The 12033-nt window shown below is 33.3% G+C and overlaps 1 protein-coding gene across 2 annotated transcripts in view; it reads left to right on the forward strand.

The window, feature by feature from the left end:
* Positions 1-5656: 5656 nt before the first annotated feature.
* LOC140784433 (uncharacterized) overlaps positions 5657-12033 on the forward strand; it is a 33100-nt gene continuing 26723 nt past the window's right edge. Inside the window, exons 1-6 of one of the 2 annotated variants that reach the window (XM_073131847.1) lie at positions 5657-5814; positions 7701-7753; positions 9413-9509; positions 9834-9941; positions 11010-11126; positions 11425-11575. In XM_073131847.1, coding sequence (XP_072987948.1) covers positions 5737-5814; positions 7701-7753; positions 9413-9509; positions 9834-9941; positions 11010-11126; positions 11425-11575 — 604 coding nt within the window. In that variant the 5' untranslated portion in view covers positions 5657-5736. Of the gene's footprint in view, positions 5815-7700; positions 7754-9412; positions 9510-9833; positions 9942-11009; positions 11127-11424; positions 11576-12033 lie in introns of those variants that run through there. The other variant, XM_073131848.1, reaches the window with a different exon arrangement.

Raw genomic sequence — 12033 nt, forward strand, 5'->3', positions numbered from 1 at the left:
TAATTACTGTTAATTTCTTTCCCACTTACGGACGCCGTGTGTGCATTTTATAGACAAAGTTAATTATACTTAATTTATCTCTCCCCTTTCTAATCCAAAGTGTAGGCAAAAAAAATATATTAAATGATTATTTTCTTCTCAGCTACTCGCTCTTTCTTTTCTTTAAATAAAAATAAAAAATGGCCAGTACTACCAGATATAATCTATGAATAATTAGTGTTTTTAAAACTCATTACAGATAGATCTTAATTAAGCTGCCACATTCAAAAAGCAACGGAATCAAACGACGGCATTGTTATGTTTAATTTATTAAAAAGGTGATGTTATTATAATACCTGTCAATCCGCTCAAGAATCACTAAGGATAATTATGACATAAAGCTCCTCACTGTCCTTCATCTCATCATTCCTTCTCCTCTGACTACTAGGATTACTATTCCTCTTACTTTTACTCCCCAGGCTCACTTAATTGCGTTCAGATTGATGAAAAGGACTCTCTTTTGGAATAAAAAGGAAGACCCTTTACGAAGGTTTTTTTTTCCCCTCCTAAAGGTGCTTATTTGCTTGCAGAATATATATATATATATATATATATATATATATATAAATATAATATACACAAATATCAACTTTATAACGATATATATATATATATACATTTAAAAAAAAAATCCTTTCCCTCATTATTCTTAAAAATTAAGCTAGTTTTTGAGGAGGAAGGTGCCATGGAGCATAATCTTTACGTCAGTGTAAAAATACTCCCCCCCTTTTTTTTTTCTTTACTTTTCTTTTCTTTTTTAATGGCGATGTTGGAGTGCACACTCTCTAAAGCGTGGCATGGCATGGGGGTCATGATGCCACTGATGGCCAGCAAACTTGGCGCCCAGCTATTGGGCCAGGTTTATGGATTGCGTTCAAACTGGGCCCCACGTAGAAAACGTGGTTCCTTGGGGCCCACCATCGGTCTTGATGATTGGTGCCATAATCCTCATCGTTACCATCATTCTTATGTAATGACTAATCTGCCCTCGGGTATTATGGCCTTGCCTCATGGGAAGTGGAGAGAGGAGTGGGTGGGGTTCTGGTTGCGGTGATTGTTAATGTCAAATAGAGATGATGATAATTGATAAGTGACTTTTCTGATTGAAATTTCTATCTCAATCTTTTTAAAATTTTAAATTAAGCATATAAAATTTAGTTGCATATCATCTAGAATGTCCTCTTCCCTAGGATTGATACTGACTGATTCAATCACACTTAAAAACAAAATGCATATAAAATATGGTAGGATTTAAGATAGAAAATGTTATTAATACGTTGACATACATCTAATCTAATGACATATTTAGACCGAAACAACCCATCCGAGTTTGGGTTCAATTTTATCACAGTGTGAATTTTTATGGAGCTTACGTTACAAATATCAACAGGACGAGGCTAAAATCAATGCATCATCAAAAGCCCAGATTGAAAACTTCTTCCAGCTTTACATCTTAAGCCTTCCTGTAACTCTAATAAGTCTTACTTTGGTTAGACAAACAAGACAACCAACTAGCTGCACCAGAAATTGGCACAAAGGAGATTAAAATCGTAGGAATGGTAATGGGAGCCTTGGAATGCAAAGATTTGGTCCTTAATTAAAGATGAGGGCTTGTTTGGCAACTTGACTTTGAGCTCATTAGGAAGGAATAAAGACAGCAGTCAAGTAGCCAACTAGCATTCCAACATGGATTTATATGGATCATTTAACAAATTTAGGATGTACGTGCATTAGAAGGCTAATTTGGGGATTAGAATCCACAAATCTCATGTGGCATGAGGGGGCAACTCTGGAATTAAAGGATGATCTGGAGGTCAATTATTCAGACCTAGTTTTATTTTATTTTATTTTATTTTATTTTTTAAATAGAGTAGATCGAATTTCGAGGGATAATTAGACACCTTGAACATTTTACATAAACGTCCATAATTTACACTTTTTATTTTTAATTGGTAAGTTTGGGCTTTTTAAAAACCTAAGCAAAATAAACTTTTTTGCAAATTGCCTATCTTGCACTATAGTATCGTAATCATTTCAGTAAATGAAGCGTCGGTAACCTTACCAATAAACAGTTGTTCCGTATACTGATTTGTCCGCATGACATAACGTTTCAATAGGTCAAAGCATTCCGTAAATTATAATTGAATATAGGATTGGCTCTTTTATTGTAGTCCATAGTGAGGAACAAATAAAACACTAAGCACTATAGTAACTTTCACTACTATAGACTATAGGAATTTTAGTTTTGTTATATATCCAACATAATTACTATGAAGTGTGACTCTAGATATATCTAGTTTATAATGAATCATTTTTAAATTATTAAAGTAAAGAAACATATTATTTCTTATGAAAGTTACGACGATTGTAGTAAATATAATGGAAAAAATTAGATATGACTAAGTGTTCTTAGTGATCTGGGGTCAATTTAGCCAAATTTAAAAAAAAAGAAAAGAAAAGTAGAAGCTTAATAATGTCTTAGTTAATTGAGACTTGACTTGAAAAAATAATTATAATAAATTATTTTTTTAAGGTATACACACAAAAATATGCTTAAATAAGTGTTGTTTTCGTTTTTTTTTTCTTTGGCGCCGATCCTAGCGCTCTACTAAGGTTTGGCTATTATTTTCTCTCTTTCACACGAGGGACCTTCTCATCAGTCTCTTTTCTCTTATAACCGAGTGTTATGAGAGTTTTTTTTTCTCCCCATTTTTTCTCTCCCTTTTTATTGGGGTGATAGTGCCGAGCCGCCTAGGCTAGACTTGCCACCCCTTCGTTCTCTAACTCTGCCCCTCTTGCATGTCTACCTCTTCGGTTTCTCACTCCATCTCACCCTTGCCCTATCTTTGTCGAGACCTCGCTCCACCCTCCATCGTCGAAATCTCATTTCCTCTTAGTGGTGTAGTGTCAGTTCTTATCGTTTCCCCTCAAAGCACAACTAATGGCAATCATTTGGCCTTTCCAGTCATTTTATTTGGCTTCCCACTCCATTGCCGCCATCTCCTCTCATGCCAAGGAGGTAGCAGGCTTCTCCAACCCTCCCCTTCACTTGGAGCTACCCTGGCTGGGCCTCCGTTGCTATGACTGTTGTAGGGTGGTGGATTGGTTATGGCTGTTTGGATTGGCTATGGCTGTTTGGTTGGTGTGCTATCTTACCTTCTAGTTATAGTCCATATGTCATGCTCGACGTCGTTTAATAGGATAGTATTAGGGTTTCTTTTGTGGCTAGGTCGATTATGTTTTAGTGTTATGTTTAGTTGGTTTCATTGGGTTAGTTGGTCGTGTTGGATCTATTTTGGTCGAGAAGAGCTATAGGACATCAGCACTTTTGATGAAAAGCACTTCGAGTCTAAATCTCTTACAATTATTTCTTCTTTACTATGCTACCTTAGTAGGCTAAGAGGGGGACTTATTCTATGACTAATGTCTTATCCCTCCAGTATTCTTATCTGCGTGAGTATTTGTTTGTTATAAGATACCCTGGGATTAAATGTTCATCAGTTTGTTTTTTAGCTAAAAATAGAGCTTTTTATAGGATTTTATCTTATCACCCCCTTATTTATTTGTGTATCATACTCTGAAATCTATTTGAAGCTTAATAATAAATATCTGTAACATCTATTCACATTTTTCCAATAGAACAAAAGGCTTAAATTTAATGAAAGCAATTGATAACCACTTCAATTCCTCTCAACGGCCTTCTACTGGTAGACCTGTCCAAATAAATATACTCAACTAACCAAAACCGTCCCATTGACAAGGTTCGACAACTAACAGGATCTTCCTACTCCAAAATTAGCACGATAACAACGTGTACGTGGAGATGAAACCAATTGTTTTTTTCCTCCTAAACTATCACTTCCAGGCAGACTTATTAATAACCACATAATTAAAATTGTCATTAAACTCATGATTTATTTTAGGTACTATATAAACTATAACATTAGCGTTACAGCTTCCAATGAAAACAAGAAGAAATTAATTTATTGCATACTATTTTTATCTATCGTTTCCAACTACTATATATTCCATTTTTTTTAATTAATTTTGCTAGAAAAACGATTTTTATTTTGTTGTTGAATTTAGGTAAGGAGGTTGATCTAATACGAGCTGGTCTTTCCTGTCTAAATCTAAAGATAGCAGCTATAAATTATTAATTTGTTTAATTTGCTAGTGGCATTTAATCCTTTAAACTACTTGCAAGCACACAAAGACACAACTATATTTTAACCACCAAGCATAGAATTATAGGAGATTATTGCTTTCAAAATGCTATTTGGAATTTGGAATATTTTCATACCCAGCCTTAAAATATCGTTCTAAAACTTATATATATATATATATATATATATATATATATATATATATATATTATTTAGATCCCATGATCCCACATTTTTTTTTTGTTGAGAATACATGATCTAATATTCTTGTTTCCAACACTGTAGCTCTTGAATTATATTATCAAACTAATAAATGCGTGTATAGAGACAATTAGTTAATACTTATATTATTAAACTAACTTATATTAAGTGAGTGTTGTCTGAGTTTAAATTTTATTATTGAGACACTATACAATTTTACTTCTCTCTCAAATAAAAAATACATACATATAGAATCTCCCATGGATAATATATAAAGTGTTTGCTGGCATTTTTATTAAAATATATAGTAAATTGGCTTCGTTTAAAATTTTTAGAATGATAGGATATTTTCTCTAAATAGATATCCTTTGGATGAAAAATTTTAAATTACGTTTCATTAGAATTTTTTTTTTCCAAAGGCTTTATTTCGTTTGAGACTAAGTTTTGAACTAGATTAGATGTCTCATTTCTTAATCTTAATTTTTAAAAAATAAATTTAGTTAGATATAAAAAAAATATTTAATTACTTGACTAGATTAAATATTTTTGAATCTTTTCAAAGGGAGGACCTTGAACGCAAATAAAAAATATTCTCTCTCATAATTTTTTTAAGAAACTATATTTTGTTCCTATAATATGTTAGTCATAAATATACTTCAACCTATAATTTTATTTGTGTTATTTTATTATTTTTTATTCAAACTAAGAATATTAATTTTTTATTATATTTGATTAACTTATTTGTCAAATTTAAAAATAATTATTAGATATAAAATCGTGTAACATTTGATTTGATAAGCTTTCCAATATATCTAAAAATTTTATATATTAAATTTTAGATAATAAAAAATATATTAACCAAATATAGTTTCTCACTCTTCTGTTATACTCTCTCCTCCTCCTGTCACTCTCTCTCAAATTTTTATTACCACAAGAAAATTTTCATATAATCTTTTAATTTTAATTTCAGTTTTTGAATTTTCTATAAATATCAAATTTAATATTTATGAGGGTCTCAAAGTGCCTCGGGTTCCACGTACACGGGAGGTGACCGGATGCCAATACCCGCCACTCCGTCCGTAATACCCAAAATGCCCTCCGGCAATACGAAGTGGGCCCCGCGGAAGACCAAAAATATTCATGCTAAAAATATCGGATCCGATAAATCCCTAAGCTGGCGTCACCAAGCGACTCGCCTTTTGTATAGCAACGCTCCGTATAAGCTTCTTTTTGGCTTCTTTTATTCTCCCTCCCCTTTGTCTCCCCCTAGCTGTCCCTGGGGAGCGAGAGTTATAGAGAGAGAGAGAGAGAGAGAGAGAGAGAGAGAGAGATAATGGAGCTCTCGAATCGAGTAGGGCTCCGCCGCTTAGAATGGAGGAGATCCCCCATCGCAGTGGCTTCTTTGATACTAGTAAGAGAGACGTTTTCGATTAGTTATGTTTACTTGATCTTGAGGTTCGATGAGGTGTTGTTCTTGGACGGCTTTGGTTGTCGATGCCGCTTATATTTTTAACTCTCGAATGCGCTTTCTCGACGGTGAATTATGCGAGAGGGCCGCGTTTTTTATTTGTTTCCTATTTTAGAAATTTCATGCGATCTAATGACGTTTGACAGTAGCCTTCTATTTTGGTTTCGAATTTTCGTTTTCTGGTGATCTTTTTTCTTCAAGGTGGCGAGTGATGTGACGGTTGTTAGATTGAGTTGTGCTTATGGGAATGAGGAGTTATATTCTTCTTTTAGTAGTTTTTTTAGTTGTTGGTAACATAGCATCCCCATTGCGGGGTCTTTAAGCTTCAAGCTTCTATGAAAAGAAATAAAGTAAGAATTTAGGTAGCTTATATGCCACATATATAAATTCATACTTTATACGAGGTCATTTTAGTTATACTTTATAAGAGATAGACTAATGTCTGGTGAGAAGGATCATTATTGCGATGCTATCAAGCTTCTCTGTTGTTGTTTGAATCCTGATTCACAAGTCGTGGTCTCTTCGGATATGGAATTCTCCAATTAAAATTTAAATATGATATATAAGGTTTCCTTTTCATTTCCCTCATAATATCTGCTAAGTTGCAGTTTGTTGCTCTGACATTCTAGTAGCTCTGCTTCTTTAGAGGATTAGACTGATTATCTCAACACGTACGGATAGACTATGGTGACTTATACATTCTTAGAGGTATGTAGGATATGGCATCTGTCACTTTAGACATTCAATTGCTAACTGGAGCGATAATTTATTGAGTATGCTTGCCGACATAAGCAAAATGTCTCTGGCACATTTTTCTTATGGCTGATTGAAAACTGATAGAGAGGGTAGCAAGATGATCCATTTTTCCATCAACATATTTTTTTCCCTTTCAACTCTCATAGAGTCATAAGCTCATATTCATTATTATTGGACTTACTACTTACTAGTGGATATGTAGATTCTAATACGTGGAATGCTATATACTCTATCATTCAGATAATCTTCTAGTTGAGTATAATCATACATTAGAATTGTTTATGTCATAATGCATTGGTTTTCTTCTACTGTGTGGTTTATATAGGATATGATTGGGATGACATAGATATGATTATTTGGAATTTCAAAGCATAGTATGAAGAATTAGGCTTGACAACACGACCTTGAGGAATTAGCAGGGAGATCAATGTTTTTCCTTTTTGTTTTCCCGATGGAGGAGGGAAATGGGGGCTGCACATTGCATTTATGGAAACAAATACCTGTAAAATTTCAATGTACCATGATAAACTTCTCACAGCCCAAACCTGAAACGATTTGAACTTCAAGATTTGGCAACTAGCAACTATAGCTTGTCAGTTGGTATAAAATAAACATGAAATTCAATAATCTTTAGTTAAACCACAATTTCATTCAAAATAAAATTTTCAGAAATATATAAACTTGAGACTGATCAGTACATTTTCAGATATCACCATAATCTGGTGTAAACATTCACTAAAAGGATTTGAAAAGTTAAAAGAATCCTATATAGAACTTGTCGCTTCTTAGTGAACATTAACCTAAAAATTAAAATGCTTCAGAGCACTTTCTTCTCCAAAGATACAAGTAAATAAGGACCAATGCTCGTTTGTGTTTAAAATTTATTACCAATGACACAAAATTACACCATTCAGATTTTTAGCATTTGCATTATTGTTCCTTTGTTTGCCCTCATGTTGTACCAGCATTAAATTGCCTTGAATCCTGGATTATTGCGGAAGCATATTTATGTATAAAATCAAGTGAAATACTAGGCTTCCTCATATGCATCTATCTTTTATTTCAACGTGCAGGTCATTCTTCTCTTTTTTCCAGCAAATGGGCAACAATCCAATGGAACATCAGGGTAAGGCTCTATTTTGTTTTGAGTCTTAATTTATGGTCTTATTCAGAAATGATGAGAAAAATTTCTCTTCAAATATTTCAACTTTTCTTGTTATTCAATTTTAATCAAAAAAGTTGTCTTTCATAAGCATGGTATTTACTAACTTTCACATCCTTGGTTCATATCTTTTACCAAGTGGCAGATGATATTCTTGGATTCTGTTTCTCCCATATCTTTTTCTGATAATTTGACTCACTACATGACACTGTTTGTTGATTTGGATGATTAAAGAATGAAGATTCTTGCTCAAGGATATCACATATGAGTTCCAGCTATATCATGAAGGATGCAATGATCTATGGAGTTCAGACGAACTATGGTTATGGCATTTGGGTTTACACAACATAAGATATTTTTTCATGAGAAAATTGAAGGAATTGTGTCGTCCTGCTTCATCATTGGAAGCATGATTAATTTAGCGTGCTGTTTTGCAACAAAAGTTGATACACTCAAGAAGAAAATTAGCTTTCAGATACTAAAGTATAACCAGAAACAACATATATGAGGAACTTTCATCTATTTTATCAGAAGGATGTAGAGGATCCAGAGCTGTAGGATAAGAAGTCATGAAACCCGGCTGGTCCTTGTCCTTAGAACCTCTTTTCCTTAAATCAGGGAGTTGTATCCATGGAGCACTCACTCTAGATCTGGCTACTGTATGATACAATGTGCTCTAAAAGATACCAAGGTAGCATGATTCTTCAGCAGATATTTTCCGTTTAACCTACCTGTAAATGTATGCACACTATGATACTAGGCATCTTTGACATAATGAAAAAAATAGGGTGTCCATAAGTGACAAAGTTAAAGGTGCAAAAACAAAATTGGCAATTTGTAATGAAGCACTGTGGTTAGTAAATAAGCATGCTTTTACGAAAATAACAAGCAAGAATAAAGCCGTCTCTGCAGAGTGAGACTTACATGAAGTTCAAGTTCTGCTGAGTAGTAAATTTTTTTTTTTTTTTCATGGATCTCTTTCAGCTTGTAATATTTGATAAGGGCTGTGGAATTGAACATGCCTGCTATTGCTTATTTGAGTGGGTAGCATGATGATAGAAGAGGAGGTAAGATGAGTAGTGAGTATGCTATGATATAGGTTGGAAAGTAACGCAGAGAGGTGATTTCAGCTTGGAAGAGATGGAACATATTGCCATGTAAACAATGCTGTACATCTAGGTGGGGCTGCAAGACAATAAAGAATTTAATGATACCTAGTTGAGATTCTTAATGAGTTTCAAGCATGTAGGTCCAAAATATTACCTATTGGCAGGTTGTTGGACCCCATGGAAGGCAAGCAGTAGTCTGTGCTATCTTGAGTTCTTTGACAACCAAACATTTGCATGTTTCCCATGGAGAATTGACAAGTAGTACCTAGCACAGAGACTCTTAATATTTCTTGGGGCAAGAAATCTTAAAAAGGAACAGAAAGCAATTTATAAGAAGGAAGTTTGATAGTATTATTCATGATTATAAATGGTGAATAAGAAATTGATGAAGAGGTTATGAATTAGCAAAGTTTTCTTGTTTTAACTGATGCCTTTTCTTTTCTTTGAACGAACTACTAAAATGTGCCATTTTGATCACTTATTGCATTTTAAAAGTGCCATTTTGCTTTCTCAGAAGAGTTTCTGAAGGATATTGCTCAATGTATGGAATTTGTGCGCAGCGTACTGATGGAAAAGTCCTGAATTGTGTAAATGCAACTCATTCTGTCAAGGTGATGTATCATTTCTTTCTTTTAGTTTCAATTTTCTGCAGAAATAAAATCTGTTATTTGTCTGCCATGTACATTTCAGTTAATATGAGGTAAGCAAAGCAATTTAAAAATTTTGATAGTATTTTTTTCTGGTATTTTATTAATCACCATTTCATCATTAAAATATGTTAAGCAATCAATTCAATGATCTTTTCGTGTTCATCCATTCTATGGGCACTACATGCCAGCAAGCGGTCCAGTGGGGTTTCAGTTTGGAATTACTCGAGATAAGACTAAATGTGTTGCAAGAATGGTATTAATTAAGTTATATTTTGGACTCCTCAGCCAGATGACTTGCTTTCTTCGAAGATTCAGAGTTTGTGCCCAACAATCACTGGCAATGTTTGTTGTTCTTCATATCAGTTTGACATACTCCACGAGCAGGTCCAACAAGTAAGATTTGTGGCTTTGGTCAAAATTCGAAATTCACTAGCATAAGTGTTTGATTATGGGATATTTTCTCCATTGTTCTTGCTCTTTGACAGTGAGGTTCTGTGCAATGAGAATTGCTTGTTATTTTTTTCATATATTATTCTTGAGATAGCCTCCTATGCTCAATAAATTACTTGTTACAGGTTCCTCTATATTTTCCACTTCAGTTTTGTTTCATTTTCTTGGCTTCATAGATATGCTATATTTGTACTCGATGAACGAAACACTGCAGGGAAGCTATACCTTAGGGAGCAAATGGTGGTGTGTGATTTAGCTTCCGGGGCCTTAGATTTGCTTATTTTCATATCAACACTACCTTACCTGACATGCTTTCATATGAAAATTTATACACTTGTAAGATATGCACTTGTATAGAATTTTACTGTAGTCCATTATATAAGAGAATTGATGGGACACTTCTTATGACATTTTGAATTAGTATATGTGCAAACAGACATTAGAGAATCAAATTTCATAGTTTATTCTAATATTTTATTTTGTTACTTCATTGTAGTTTTGTAACCTATTTGCGAGAGAATGCCAAGAAAAAAATTTGGGAAATGTAAAATGATTTTGGAACCATGATAGTATTGTTAGGTATTTTTGCTACTAATTTTATCAGTTTCTTTTATGGTAATAAGAATTATATTGCTATTCCTGCTTTTTTCTGTATACAAACAATTAACTGTATCATTTATGGATATTATCATAAAATAGTTATGCAGAACTCTATGAATAAAGAAGTATTTTGGATCAACTTCGATTGTCTTTACAAAGTTAAGCTGATCTGAGCTGTTTCATCTTGATCATATATGTTTTGTCCAACTGGATAGACTGAAAATGCCAGAGCTGGCCCATTTACTCTAAATTAGCAAAATCCTTATTATTATTTTTCACAACAGAGATATTATAATTCTGTGAGTTTTGTCATGGATGTTTCAACATATTCCGTGCATGTTATTTGTCTTCTTACATATGAGTTGTTCACTTTATTTAACCACCCTCCTTTTCTTATGTCATATTTTTCAGGCAATTCCTTTTCTTGTGGGATGTCCAGCTTGCTTAAGGAACTTCTTGAATCTTTTCTGTGAGCTCGCTTGCTCTCCAGATCAGAGCCTTTTTATCAATGTGACATCTGTCAACAAGGTCCTAATCTTCCCTTTTGACTGAATTTACTGCTATAGAATAAAAAAATTTAAGGTTAATGGGCATTTTTCTTTATGAAATATCTAAATATAAAGATCTATCTATTCTTTTAAATATGAATCCTTAGTCTTTTTAAAATAAAAATAAAAAAATTCACATGCTTCTCCTTTTCATTCATTTCTTTTCATGATTTTACCTAAATTAAATGCTAGTTATATTTCATATCATCATGGAACACAGATAGACGATTGTAGCTGCTGTGGTATTTTACATATTTCACCTTTCCTATTGACTGTAGGTAAATAATACATTGACTGTTGATGGCATAGATTTTTATGTAACCAGTGGGTATGGGGAAGAACTGTATAACTCATGCAAGGATGTGAAATTTGGGACAATGAACACTCGTGCAATGGATTTTATAGGTGCAGGTGCTCAAAGTTACAAAGGTCAGTGTTGCCTTTTTCTTTTTATGTCAAAAGTATATGGAACTGGTAAATATCGTTCACCTGCTTATCATTCTTGTAGTGTGAGAATTTTAATCTAAGTCAGAGATAAGGATTTCAAGATTTCTCATTTGTGGTAATGTTTAAAAGATCAATTGTACTATTACGAAGATAAAAGATTGAGGAGACAGTGATGTGTATATTTCGAAATTGTTAGTACATGTAATTCGATAACATCTATGCTTATCCATTTGGAGATGGTAAGTTTATAAAAACCGCTCTTACACGGTTTTACCTACTAATCTGTAGCTGTTCTTCATGCTTATACCTACTAAACTTTGCTATTTTATTGCTACAATACTAACCGACATTATTTCCTCCGTATTGGAAATTTGTAATTTTAATAGAGACTAGAAGATATCAACAGTAAAATCGGCAATATTTCGTTTTATGTAATTTTA

The sequence above is a fragment of the Typha latifolia genome, chromosome 3, assembly GCF_019914945.1.
Source record: "Typha latifolia isolate L0001 chromosome 3, TyphaL0001v2, whole genome shotgun sequence".
NCBI classification, from domain to species: Eukaryota; Viridiplantae; Streptophyta; class Magnoliopsida; order Poales; family Typhaceae; genus Typha; species Typha latifolia.